The sequence below is a fragment of the Lepidochelys olivacea genome (genome assembly GCF_965140295.1).
Source record: "Lepidochelys olivacea isolate rLepOli2 genome assembly, chromosome: 1".
Classification (NCBI taxonomy): Eukaryota; Metazoa; Chordata; order Testudines; family Cheloniidae; genus Lepidochelys; species Lepidochelys olivacea.
This window is the reverse complement of record NC_140411.1, coordinates 15,524,917-15,539,508: the sequence shown is the minus strand read 5'-3', so window position 1 is coordinate 15,539,508 and position 14,592 is coordinate 15,524,917. Positions and strand designations below refer to the sequence as shown.

General features: G+C 47.3%; 1 protein-coding gene across 1 annotated transcript in view; it reads right to left on the bottom strand.

The window, feature by feature from the left end:
* Nucleotides 1-12,761, bottom strand: part of DGAT2 (diacylglycerol O-acyltransferase 2) — a 39,563-nt gene extending 26,802 nt beyond the window's left edge. Inside the window, exon 1 of the mRNA XM_084617577.1 lies at nucleotides 12,576-12,761. Coding sequence (XP_084473703.1) covers nucleotides 12,576-12,618 — 43 coding nt within the window. The 5' untranslated portion in view covers nucleotides 12,619-12,761. The remainder of the gene's footprint in view (nucleotides 1-12,575) is intronic.
* Between the last annotated feature and the right edge of the window lie 1,831 nt (nucleotides 12,762-14,592).

The window sequence follows — 14,592 nt, the reverse complement described above, 5'->3', positions numbered from 1 at the left end:
GCCTCCCTTCCCCCACACATCTTGCTTATCTTGCATGTGATCCTGCTTCCATTTAAGTCCATAAGAAAAACTCTGCCTTAAGTGGGAGCTGACCAGGTTTCTGCTTACAGAAGTGGGAAAATACTTACCTGATGTAATGGCATTGCAAGAATTAATATTTGTAAAGAGCCTCTAGCAGTAACATTAGTATGGTTGGATTCTTGTATTATAGTTGAGATGCAAGATATTCATCTCACTTCTGATGCTAGCAATACCAAACCCTAGAAGAAAGTTAAACATGTAGCTATTCCTTACGGTTATCAGCTTGAAGGAAATTCCATTAAGTCTGCCTAGCAACCTGTCCTCCCAAGAGGAGGGGGAAACTTTCCTAGCTGGGGATAAACAGCCATGTGTTCAAGTGGACACATCCAAAATAAGAACCAGCCCCCTGTCTGAAAAGGAGGCTGAACAGTACACAATTAGCATCTGCTGAATTGTAACTGAAGTCTGTAAAGGAATTCAATAAATCACAGGCATTTAGAAGTCGGGGGGAGTGAATGAGACTATGCAGATTTAGGATTACAGTTTGAGATAATTATGTACCTAAAATTAGGGGAATGATCTTCCTTTGGTAGCAAAAAGAAAAAGGAGTACTAGTGGCACCTTAGAGACTAACCAATTTATTTGAGCATAAGCTTTCGTGAGCTACAGCTCACTTCATCGGATGCATCCGATGAAGTGAGCTGTAGCTCACGAAAGCTCATGCTCAAATAAATTGGTTAGTCTCTAAGGTGCCACTAGTACTCCTTTTCTTTTTGCGAATACAGACTAACAGTGGCTACTCTGAAACCTTTGGTAGCAGTCATCTAAAACAGATAGCTTGACTATCACTGCTTCTCAGGACTGGTTTTGTTTTAGCTTGCTAAGAGGGATAATTGCAACACAATCGTAAAGAGATGAAGGCAGCAAAATTTAAAAAAAAAAAAAAAGGGGGGGTGGGGGTGGGGGGTGTCTTTATAAGTCAAATGCATTGTGGAATTGCAAGCCAGGCTACTACACTGCCCGCCGCAGTAGCCATATTGTGTCAGAGGATATTTTGTTGAATCCTTTAAACCAAAGGCATCTTCAAGTCTGAGACAAGAGAAAGCTTCTACACCTGCAAACAATGAAGAACTCGGCATTAGGGTATACCTTATACCATCCAGCAAAGTTCCCCAGGAGCATGGCTGCTGGCATATCCAGATCCAGGAGAATTCCTACTGCTGTAGTTTTTGCAAAAGCCAAACTGCCTTAGTGTGAGCCTTAACAGCTCCTCTGCAATGATCAGAGTGGTACAGACCACTCTTGTCCAGCATCCTGCCTCCAAAAGCCTGCTCAATGCCCGTTACTGGAGAGGAAGACATAGTTGCACAATACCTTACCCTGTGAGACAGTTTCCTTCTGGAGACAGCCAGCAATTAGTTTATACCAGAAGCATGGAAACCTAATCCTTGTACTTTTATCACAGTATAGTTGAAGGTGCTGCTATTCAGAGGTATGTTTACTTACCTTGAGTAAGTCTCTATACACTCCACTCTTGGAGTGGGTCCCTACCCTCTTTCTCCTGAACCAAGGACCTGTTTAATCTCCTGTAGACTTCTTCAGCTCTTCCTGGATACTAACAGACAGATGGGCTATTTACTTAACTGACAACCCCTAATATTGGGTACTGCAGATTGGTAATATGCTACCACCAACACACCTATGCTTGAAACTGCACTATGCATCATGTATGCTAGGATTTGCTGCTTCACGGTGAAGTGATACATACTCCAGAGCAAATGCACAGCAATGAAAAGCTATTTATCAGAAGGAGTTTTAACAGGTTGCTAAGTGTTTGGTTTTCTGAAAGTTACTCAATTACAAACATTAATCCAACAAAATAAAAACCAGTTATGAAGTGTTTAATCAGAAGTAATTCAGAGGGTTTTTCAAGAGGGATAACCTGAACTGTAAACTCAAGTTTGTGCTGAATGCTTAACCAGCTTTTTGGCATGGAAAGCTTTAGATTACTTATTTAGAATTCTGACTTAGTACTTTCCAGTCCATTAGTGTGGGACAGAATGATGTATTCTGGGATATCAGAGATACTGCAGTTCATGGTAAGACTTCTTGGTAGTACTAGGTTTGTTAAGAGATCCCAGAGGAGGTTAGATAATTTGTAAAGGTGAATTACAACATACCTCCAAGTTGGCTACTCTACACAGTTTAGTGCCACCAGTAACTAAGTGTAAGTCTTCCTTGTCTTCTCTTCACAGGAAGTCTCTCAACAATTGCAAGGAGTTTGCCAAGGAGTCCCCTCCCCCAACCCAAGTACTAGGTGTTGTAAATTACATGAGTAACAGAGGTGACAAATTTTGACTTGATCAGAAGGACTGCTCATAGTTCAGCCATAAAAGTGTTATATTCTAAGCTACTAGTGTATAGTCTGAATGTATTTCCCTAGAATTTAAGAAAAAAGCCCACATGCCCCCAGCATCCCCTTTCCATGTCTGGAAGAGAATGAGACGGGTTCTACTTAGACATTCAGGGTTAGCCCATTTATGAGGGGAAGCAAGGAAGATATGGACTGACCTGGTCTTTGATCACCATTTACATTAATCTCTTCCCTGGGTCCAAAATTTAATCCTGCAAAAATAGGAGCTATCATCTTCTACTGAAGCAGTAATAAGACAGTTAGTAACTGTTCTTTGGTCCCATTCGCTATCTGCTCCACTTTGGAATGTTTACTGGCTGCAGTTATGGCCACCCATTCCAGAACACCATTTCAGGAATGGGACTACCAATAGCACAATCTCCCATCCAATAATATGGAGCACATTCTTAGCAATCCTGTCTAGCAGGCAGACCTCTTTGAGGTGACAGGGTCAGGACACTGATCTACACCACTGCCCATGCCCAACTGCAGGAACAATTGAAGCACTTCTCTATATCACCTAGCACTTTGGGAATTACCTGGGCAACAAGACAGTTTCTGCATTTTTATCAAGGGCACAAAAATTAGGTGCATCTGCCTTGCTTTATCTCTGGCCAAGAACAGCTGAAAGTTTTGCAGAAAAAGCACCAGGCACCTCTGTTTTCAGTTAAGGAACCACACTGCTTGTCAACTTGAAGGAAAGTTAAAGAGGAAGAACAGATTCCCTTCAGGCTTGAATATGTATGCAGTAGACTTTCTGTAAAGATCACATGAGGCTCAAAGACCCTGCACCCCCACCCCATGACAGTAAATCAGAAGGACTGGGGAGACCACCACCAGCAGCACTGAACTCAGTGATTCATAGGTACTTATGGATAGATTTTTCCACACCATTTTTCCACCCCGTCCTCCTTTTCTCCTCTGGCAAGTTCCACAAGATTGTATATTCTAATTCAGCCTGAGCTTGAATAGCAGTTATACAGCCACTGATCCTCTGTGGCAGCCTGCCCATTTCTAAGCTTCTGAAAGATAGCCTTCCAGCAGGATTATGAACTGTGCTGGACTATAATCTACAGCTGGTGTAGCCTTCATACGTTATTCCCTTGGTGAGAAGGATCCAAAGAGCTTTGGAGAGTAGATATGTTGCAATATTGCATCAAGTACTGCATGCTGCTCAGACCTGGAAACAGACTGGTCGATCTTAAAGACTTCCTGAATAGTACCATCCTGTAAGGAAGCAGGCACTGAAGTGTATTTTCTAGAAGACAGTAGTGATGGAGAGTTATTCCTTTAAGTGGAGGCAAAGAATAGTAAGGACAGACACATAAGGAACTCCAGTAGCATTACTGATTGTTTGACAGAAACAGGTTGTCATAAATATAAAGGGAAGGGTAAACCCCTTTGAAATCCCTCCTGGCCAGGGGAAAGCTCCTCTCACCTGTAAAGGGTTAAGAAGCTAAAGGTAACCTCACTGGCACCTGACCAAAATGACCAATGAGGAGACAAGATACTTTCAAAAGCTGGGAGGAGGGAGAGAAACAAAGGGTCTGTGTCTGTCTATATGCTGGTCTTTACCAGGGATAGACCAGGAATGGAGTCTTAGAACTTTTAGTAAGTAATCTAGCTAGGTATGTGTTAGATTATGATTTCTTTAAATGGCTGAGAAAAGAATTGTGCGGAATAGAATAACTATTTCTGTCTGTGTATCTTTTTTGTAACTTAAGGTTTTGCCTAGAGGGGTTCTCTATGTTTTTGAATCTAATTACCCTGTAAGATATCTACCATCCTGATTTTACAGGGGGGATTTCTTTATTTCTATTTACTTCTATTTTTATTAAAAGTCGTCTTGTAAGAAAACTGAATGCTTTTTCATTGTTCTCAGATCCAAGGGTTTGGGTCTGTGGTCACCTATGCAAATTGGTGAGGCTTTTTATCCAACATTTCCCAGGAAAGGGGGGGTGCAAGTGTTGGGAGGATTGTTCATTGTTCTTAAGATCCAAGGGTCTGGTTCTGTAGTCACCTAGGCAAATTGGTGAGGCTTTTTACCAAACCTTGTCCAGGAAGTGGGGTGCAAGGTTTTGGGAAGTATTTTGGGGGGGAAGGACGCGTCCAAACAGCTCTTCCCCAGTAACCAGTATTAGTTTGGTGGTGGTAGCGGCCAGTCCAAGGACAATGGGTGGAATATTTTGTACCTTGGGGAAGTTTTGACCTACGCTGGTAAAGAGAAGCTTAGGAGGTTTTTCCATGCAGGTCCCCACATCTGTACCCTAGAGTTCAGAGTGGGGGAGGAACCTTGACACAGGTAAAATCTTAAAGTGATCTATGATACAGAGTTGCTAGAGCCTTTTTGCCTGGCTTCAATCACTTCCCTCTCTGCAGTCAAATCACTCACCTATTCTGGTTCCTACTACAGCCTCTTCCCATTCCCACTTGGTATCTCAAACTACCAGCAGAACAGCTGTTGCTCCTTAAGCCTTGTCCGATAGTGACTTTTAAGCCACCAGTGCAAACTCTAGTGAAGACACAACTGACAACAGTGCATTTTCATTTGTACTAGTGCATCTTATCCTGGTGCTGAACCTGGGTAAACTGCACTAGTGTAAATACCTTTAAGTCTTCTACATTGGTGTCCTCCTAGAACAGACTGCCCCAAGCAGACTTTATACCCCCCACCCCCAAAAAAGGGGACAGGAGCCAGAGACTCCACAGTGCAAAAAACTGCTAGACTTCTGCAGACCACAGCTATTTTATAGGTTCCACTTTCAGCTCTGAACAGATTCAGTCCAGCAGCAGCCAGTGCCAAAAGCCAGAGAATTACTATAGGAAGAAGGGGCTGCTGGAGGACACAGCATTAAGCAGGGCCAGATTAGCCTATAGTGCCTGGTGGCAAATGTCTGGAGCCTGGATCTAGAATGAAACTTTGCCCAAGCCAACTAGGCTTCACGTCCAGCTACAGTATCACCGCCTGCTCTAGAGCGCTGCCTGCGAGAGCCTCGTTGCTCCCGCTGCGCACAACAGACCAGCACAGTGCAAACGCTCACAGACTTCACAGGCAGCCCATCGATTTGCACATATACCCCAGCAGCACAGCTCTCACTAATCCGGTTTGATCTGCACCCCCCAAAGGCACGATTGCCTGAGGGGGAGAAACCAGGGAGGCAAGCTGAGGGAAGGGCTCAGGCAGGAGAGGAGCTAAGGTGGTTACACAGGGTCAAGATGGAGTTGGCCAGGAGGATCAGGCTAGGAAAGGAGCTGGAGGGGGCCCACTGAGGAGTTCTGGGAAGCAAGGGCCCTTCCTTGAGCAAGGAGAAGAGAAGAGATGCAGCTGAAAAACAAGATGGTCTGTGCTACAGTGCCGCTCCGCCCTACATACAGCTGTACCTCTCCCAGCTTCTTGCTGGCTGCTACTTCCCAGATGGAAACTAGCGCCTGCTGAAAATAACAGCACCCAGCACAGGCCAGGGGACCCTGCGGGAGGCAGGTGAACAGACAGTGGGTGAAAAGCGGAAGCAATTTTTCCCCAACGGTTCCCAAGCAGCAGCCCCTAGATGCAGACCTGAGGCAATCTATGCATTCTGGTGAACATTAGGCTGTTCCCTCCTACCTCTCCAAGGCAGTAACCCAAAAGGCAACAAAATGTGCACATGACCCTGCCGCATTCAGAGGCCCCCAGATCCTGGACTTTCAGCTTATCAGGATTGTCCAGGGCTCTGCACCACTTGCACACTCTAGGGTCGTAGGGCTGTGCAACGCACCACTCAGGTAAGCATGTGCGTGGCAAGACCCAGCAACAGTACAGTTCCACTGGGCCAAAAACCAGCAGGGGAGGAACAGTCAGTTGCAGCATCTTCAGTGCCAGCAGCAGTCTGGTACTGCTCCTCAGCCCAAAGACAGTTTCACAGGAAGTTTGTCTATACTAGACAAATCCATGCAGGGAACTCTCAGCTGGGCTTCAACCCATTTCTAGCATTGGTGTAAATCGTTGCACAGAAGATTCTTAGAGGAAAAATTTTGAATTCATTACACCCCCATCATAGAATATCAGGGTTGGAAGGGACCTCAGGAGGTCATCTAGTCCAACCCCCTGCTCAAAGCAGGACCAATCCCCAACTAAATCATCCCAGCCAGAGCTTTGTCAAGCCTGACCTTAAAAACTTCTAAGGAAGGAGATTCCACCACCTCCCTAGGTAACGCATTCCAGTGTTTCACCACCCTCCTAGTGAAAAAGTTTTTCCTAATATCCAACCTAAACCTCTCCCACTGCAACTTGAGACCATTACTCCTTGTCCTGTCATCTTCTACCACTGAGAATAGTCTAGAACCATCCTCTTTGGAACCACCTCTCAGGTAGTTGAAAGCAGCTATCAAATCCCCCCTCATTCTTCTCTTCTGCAGACTAAACAATCCCAGTTCCCTCAGCCTCTCCTCATAAGTCATGTGTTCCAGACCCCTAATCATTTTTGTTGCCCTTCGCTGGACTCTCTCCAATTTATCCACATCCTTCTTGTAGTGTGGGGCCCAAAACTGGACACAGTACTCCAGATGAGGCCTCACCAATGTCGAATAGAGGGGAACGATCACGTCCCTCAATCTGCTGGTTATGCCCCTACTTATACATCCCAAAATGCCATTGGCCTTCTTGGCAACAAGGGCACACTGACTCATATCCAACTTCTCGTCCACTGTCACCCCTAGGTCCTTTTCCACAGAACTGCTGCCTAGCCATTCGGTCCCTAGTTTGTAGCTGTGCATTGGATTCTTCCGTCCTAAGTGCAGGACCCTGCACTTATCCTTGTTGAACCTCATCAGATTTCTTTTGGCCCAATCCTCCAATTTGTCTAGGTCCCTCTGTATCCTATCCCTACCTGCCACTGTATCTACCACTCCTCCTAGTTTAGTATCATCCACAAATTTGCTGAGAGTGCAATCCACACCATCCTCCAGATCATTTATGAAGATATTGAACAAAACTGGCCCCAGGACCGACCCTTGGGGCACTCCACTTGATACCGGCTGCCAACTAGACATGGAGCCATTGATCACTACCCGTTGAGCCCGACAAACTAGCCAACTTTCTACCCACCTTATAGTGCATTCATCCAGCCCATACTACTTTAACTTGCTGACAAGAATACTGTGGGAGACCGTGTCAAAAGCTTTGCTAAAGTCAAGAAACAATACATCCACTGCTTTCCCTTCATCCACAGAACCAGTAATCTCATCATAGAAGGCGATTAGATTAGTCAGGCATGACCTTCCCTTGGTGAATCCATGCTGACTGTTCCTGATCACTTTCCTCTCGTGTAAGTGCTTCAGGATAGATTCCTTGAGGACCTGCTCCATGATTTTTCCGGGGACTGAGGTGAGGCTGACTGGCCTGTAGTTCCCAGGATCCTCCTTCTTCCCTTTTTTAAAGATTGGCACTACAGTAGCCTTTTTCCAGTCATCCGGGACTTCCCCCGTTTGCCACGAGTTTTCAAAGATAAGGGCCAATGGCTCTGCAATCACAGCCGCCAATTCCTTTAGCGCTCTCAGATGCAATGCATCCGGCCCCATGGACTTTTGCACGTTCAGCTTTTCTAAATAGTCCCTAACCACCTCTTTCTCCACAGAGGGCTGGCCATCTATTCCCCATGTTGTGATGCCCAGCGCAGCAGTCTGGGAGCTGACCTTGTTTGTGAAGACAGAGGCAAAGAAAGCATTGAGTACATTAGCTTTTTCCACATCCTCTGTCACTAGGTTGCCTCCCTCATTCAGTAAGGGGCCCACACTTGCCTTGGCTTTCTTGTTGCCAACATACCTGAAGAAACCCTTCTTGTTACTCTTGACATCTCCTGCTAGCTGCAGCTCCAGGTATGATTTGGCCCTCCTGATTTCATTCCTACATGCCCGAGCAATATTTTTATACTCTTCCCTGATCATCTGTTCAATCTTCCACTTCTTGTAAGCTTCTATTTTATGTTTAATATCCGCAAGGATTTCACCGTTAAGCCAAGCTGGTCTCCTGCCATATTTACTATTCTTTCGACACATCGGGATGGTTTGTCCCTGTAATCTCAATAGGGATTCCTTGAAATACAGCCAGCTCTCCTGGACTCCTTTCCCCCCTCTTGTTATTCCCCCAGGGGATCCTACCCATCAGTTCCCTGAGGGAGTTGCAGTCTGCTTTCCTGAAGTCCAGGGTCCGTATTCTGCTGCTTACCTTTCTTCCTTGGGTCAGGATCCTGAACTCAACCAACTCATGGTCACTGCCTTCCAGATTCCCATCCACTTTTGCTTCCCCTACTAATTCTTCCCGGTTTGTGAGCAGCAGGTCAAGAAAAGCTCCCCCCAGCTGGCTCCTCCAGCACTTGCACCAGGAAACTGTCCCCTACATTTTCCAAAAACTTCCATTGCCCACCTCTTTCTGGAGCAGAAGGAAAAAAAAACAAAACAGACTCAGTGCTGGGCATCACTGCTGATCCCACTATTCGAGTGGGGTAACTTTTCTTTTCAGAGGACAAGCCTGGAGACCCCAAGTGACTATTTGTATTAGGGCAGCTCCTGGAAGCTATGGCAGACTAGGGTCCCAATATGCAAGGCATTACACAAACACCTAGTGAGAGACAGTTCTTGCCCTAATGAGGCTACAATCTAGATTGACAAAGTCAGAGGATAAGAGGGAACCAGAGGCAGACAGGTGAAGTGATCTGCCCAGTGTCACGCAGCAGATCAATGGCAGAACTGGGAAATATAATCCAGGACCCCTAACTACCAGCTCAGTCCACTACCCACTAAGTCACACTGCCTCTAAATTCCCTGTGCTCTGCCAGGTGAATCCCACCAAACAGTTTCTGTAAAAGACAAAACTCATTCCAGTGGTACAGGAGGAATCACAAGGTTCCACAGCTTTTCTCTGGATGGGGTCCTCCTTGTTTTTTTTTTTTTTTTTTTTTTTTTTTTTTTACAGACAGGCTTTTAAAATCCCCCCCACCAAGGTATCAGTCACTTCTGACTAATTACAGAGCTGTGAACAGCTTGCAAGCCTAGAAAGTGGTGACATTTAATTAACTTCACCTTGGAAGGAAGCTACACTTACCAAAGCAATACCCTCCTTCCAAGATGAACAAGTCATACTTGTAGAAGAGAATTTGCAAATGCACCAGTGCAGGCCTGAAGGGAAACTCACCTGCGTGAGAGAATTAAGACAGCTTTCCATCTCTACATCAGATTATTTTGAGTTAAGGCCAACTACACTGTATGTAAACAGGCCACTTTAAAATATGCACATGCCCTAAATACATTAATAAAATATTGGCTCAGAATGGGCTTCACAAAGGAGGTGCCATTGTGGTCTATCAGGTCAGTGCTACATATCTGATACCTTCCATGAATGATTTAGTCTTTTCTTAACAGAGTAAAAAGTGAAGTCCAAAAGTGGAGTAGTGTAGTTTACACTGCACTGTCAGCTCATGTCACAGGCTCTCATCTCCAAATGGCACCAGGGAAAATCTCTGCTTTTGTCAGTTTACCACAACTTCTTGATTTTATTTATTAAGGGCCAACAGTGTTCTTAGTGCTGACCAGGAGAGCAAGATACAGTCTTTTCCAAGACCCTGCAATCAGAACTGCTCACACAGAGCTTTGTGTAGGTGCCTCCTGATTCCATTCCACACACCTCCTGGGTGTGGTGTTCTGTCCCCTCTAGGGGCACCGAGGCCACTTAGAATTAATGAGTCTGCTACAGCCTCAGCTAAGAGCCATGTGGCTTTTAGCTCATGCAGTAGAGGCTCAAGCATTTAGCTCCAGAGATCACAGAATCACAGACTATCAGGGTTGGAAGGGACCATCTAGTCCAACCCCCTGCTCAAAGCAGGACCAATCCCCAATTTTTGCCCCAGATCCCTAAATAGCAAGGATTGAACTCACAACCCTGGGTTTAGCAGGCCAATGCTCAAACCACTGAGCTATCCCTCCCCGCATCCAGGTTCGATCCCACCCTCCAACAAGCAGGGTCTGTCGGTGTTACACAGGCATCCGCATCAAAGCTATTTGCAGGATTGGAGCCCAAAAGACACATGGAAGACCAGAAATCCAGAGGCAAGGACAGTAGTGGAGGGAGTGCATGCTAGTGGACAGGGCACTGGAATAGAAGTCAGAAGAGTGGGAGTTCCCTCCCACACAGCTCTTCATGTTGGCAAACCCTGCCTGGACAGGTCACTTTACCTCAGGGCCGCCATTTCCTTTCCCACTCTCTGTCCAGTGTCTACTCAGCTCTTCAGAGCAGGCGCCATCTCAACCGGTACGTGTACAGCACAAGGGGGTCTCCAGGCCACACTGTGGTACAGATCATCAAGTGTGGGTGATTTTTAAAGTTTCAGTTTATCAAAGTTATGTAAAACTACCTGTGTGGAAGCCCCGCATCACTGCTAAAACGCCAGTAAACCGGTTTCTCTAAAGAGGAGAGAGCAGGCTCTGAGGCGTAAACATTTGCACTTGCTAATTTATTGCTGCTGTACCTTCAGAGGCCTTGTTTACTGACACCCAAGGCAGCTATAACACGAGCTTCAGCACATTGCCCGTCCAGTGACCTCAACCCTGAGGTAAAGGTTCGACCCTCCCTAGATGGAGTGTTCAGGGTCTATAAACAGATAGGGAGTACTTGTGGCACCTTAGAGACTAACCAATTTAATACTTTCATGCAGTTGATAGATCTCCCCTCCATACAGCTAAATGCAGTGCCTTGCATAATGACAGGTTTCAGAGTAACAGCCGTGTTAAATTGGTTAGTCTCTAAGGTGCCACAAGTACTCCTTTTCTTTTTGCAAATACAGACTAACACGGCTGTTACTCTGAAACACATAAACCAATAGTTTGTCAAGCTGGAAGTCTCCTTCAGGTCTCTCTCCTCATCACAGCTGAGGGTCACCAACCCCATTTCACTACAGAAATGAGAGGAGAGTTTTGTATTGGTGGGTAAAGGTGAAAGGAAGTCTTAGCCACTAACCCATGCTGCCCTGGATAAAAGCCTATTTTTAAAAACTTAATCTTTAAGATGTTTTAGGGAGATGGACATCAGTCACTTCTTTCCAGCTTCTTCCTCCTGCCACGAGTATAGGAATAGGAGCATTTAAGGAACTAAATCAAGTTTCCACAGCTAGTTTCCAATGAAATGGTCATTTGCATCCACAAGGCTGATAATAAAAGCTATTATATTCATCTTCCCCTCGCACACAAAATCCCATGCGTTATTAGGAAAATGAGAACCTCAGGAACACATCAAACCCAGAAAGAGACTCTTGCAACAGGCTGTGAGGCATCAGAGTCGACAAACCCAACATCTTTTCCAAGGCTCGCTGAAGAGTCGACCCCAAACAGACCCCCCCCCATGGAAGCCTCCCAAAGCTGCAAACAATGCTCCAAGTATTTCTCTTTTCCTTACGGCAGTGGCGCTCAACCTTTCCAGCCTACTGTGCCCCTTCCAGGAATCTGCTTTGTCTTACAGGTCCCTAAGTTTCACCTCACTTTAAAACCTATTTGCTTACAAAATCAGACATAAAAACACAAAAGTGTCACAGCCACATGGTTACTGAAAAATGGCCAGCTTGATCATTTTGTCTGTATGAAATTTCAGTGTGTACTAACAGTGCTTTTCACATAGCCCGCTGTAAAGCCAGGCAAGTACCTAGAGGAGCTGGTGTACCCCCTGGAAGACCTCTATGTACCCCCAGGGTACCCATACCCCAGGCTGAGACCCACTGCCACGCTGCTACTGGGGGAGAGGGAGCAGTAGCCTCCCAACACACAGCTCCAAGGCTCTGGCCCCAGCAGCCCTCCCAAAACGAAAAGCCAAGCAGCCAGCCAGTGCACCTGCCCCAGAGCCATGCTCCAAACACCCCTCCAGCAGGCATATTGGTCAGTCACACAGTCAACAGGCGGGAAAAAAAAAACAAAACCCAGCGCAGGGGGCGGGGGCGCAGAATGCCTAATGCGGCTGCCAGCCCCCTCCAGACTTTGGGGGGCTGGGGGACAAGGGGACAGCCAGGAGCCGAGACCGGCCCACTCCAGCGCCCTGGGTCGTCTGCGCCGAGGCTCGCCGGCGGCTGGTCCATACAGAGGCATATGGCCCCGCGGGAGTGGCCGCTAGGAAGGCTGCGGTTACCTCGCAAGACGCCCGAGTAGGCGGCGATGATGGTCTTCATCATGGCTCAGCGTCGGCGCCCCCCAGGCAGGTCCATAACCGCGCCCGGCTGGGGCCGTGGCGTCCGTGGGAGGCAGAGACCGGAGCGGAGCGCAGCCCCGCACAGCCCGGCCGGCCGCCCCGCACCGCTTTATATCGGCCGGCCGGGAGGGAGGCGGCGCGCAGGCGCCCTGCCTGGTCCCCCCGCCCCTCCGCGGGGATTGTGATGCAGCCGCGGGGGCAGTGGCTGCTCGCCAGGGATGCACTGGGGGGGGGGGGGGGGGGATGTGCTGTGGGGGAGGGGGGAGTTCGCTTTATAAAAATAGGTAGGTCGAACAATGGTGTTGCAAAAAGAGCCCGTGTGTTGCAAGGGCGGGAGGAGTGTGCAATTTCGGTGGCGAGCTCTTGCAAGCGAAAGGAAATGCTCTTCCGTCCCCAGTGGCCGGTGCCTGGAGCCGGCGGCCTGGGGGCCACCCGAACCGCAGGCAAGTTTCATGGGCTTCCCCTTCCCCCCCCCCCCCCCCCGCTGCGCGCGCCCCGGGGAGTGGCCCGCAGGCAGCAGGAGCCAGACCCGTGGGTGTCCTCCCTGCCCCTGCTGCTGACTCGTGGCGCGGGCCCAGGGGTGCAGGGCGAACTCTTGCTCTGTGGATCGAGCCACACCGGTGTGACTGGGCTCTAGCCGCTTCCTGCGCCTTGGTTAAACGGGCTATGGAATGGGAGGAAGAGCCCCTGGCTGGTGTGAGCGCTGTGCGGTATTGTTTATCATTCGTCTTATTACTGCGGTATCGTTAGGGGCTCTAGCCCTGGGCCAGGAACCGATTGTGCTAGGCGCTGTATAATGTGTTACGTAAAGGGCTTTCAGAGCGTTGGGAGAACAGCATTACAGAAGCCTCGAGATTATTGAGTACCTCTCATGTTCCCCACAAAGCTTTTGGATGAAAAAATACGTGCCAAATCCTGAATATTTTGCTGCTGTTGGGCACACTTTTTTTCCTCCTCTGATCCGTACAATGTCTGTGTTTAAGAAAATATTACTCTGAAATCCTTTATGGATGCTGTACAGATTTAATTCCAGATGAGGAATCTATACTTTTCAGCTTCTTGCTTTTCTCTGTGTGTGTGTGCGCACTAATTTAGTGTTGGAGTTCAAAGTGCTCTTTAGAAGTTAGAAGACCTTGGTTATCTTCCCAGCTCTACTAGGGTTTGATCCTTCACTGGCATTAACTACTCATTGGGCAACTTGGGCAAAAGGTGTTTAGGCCCCTAAAAATGCAGATGGCACCTAGTGAGATTTTCAGAAGTGCCCAAATGCCTAATTCCATCAGTTTCAAGGGGAGCTAGGTGCCTTTTGAAAATCCTAGTAGGTGCATCTTTAAGCACCAGCATATTTTTCAAAATCTGGCCCAAATCTGCTTCCAGTAGGAAATGTGCCATTGATTTTAGTGGGCGTTAGGTCAGGTCCTTAGAGTCCGATCCTGCACTGAAAGGGGAGTTTTTGCTATTGACTTTAGAGAGAGCAGGTTCAGGCCCTTCACTCCATCTCTCTGACTTGGGGATAATATTTATCCAACTTTGTGAAGCAATTTGAGATCTAATGTTAGTGCTGAACGTTGCTATTATTTTTCTGTATTTTCCCCACACTTCCAGCATGGGCTGCAGCAGTGCTAGCTTCCTCGAGCCACTTCAACCCTCACCTAGCAGCAACTACCTTTAGGAGTGAGCTTGAGTTATGTTCTTGCCCATGCAATCATAGCATCCCTGCTGGCAGGAGGGCAAGCTGAAACAATAACTTTCTGGCATGGGGATACCCATCTGTTAGGATCTGGTGTGAGATCAACAACTCATTTCACAATAAAGTGACCAGAGAGTCAACAGATGGTTATAGCTTTTGGTTGCTACCAGCCTGTGCTGGACTCGAATCAGTGACCTAGAGGTGAAAGGTTTTGGATTTCCCATAAGCAATCCCCTGAGCCATTACTGTATAAACCATTCGGTGCCA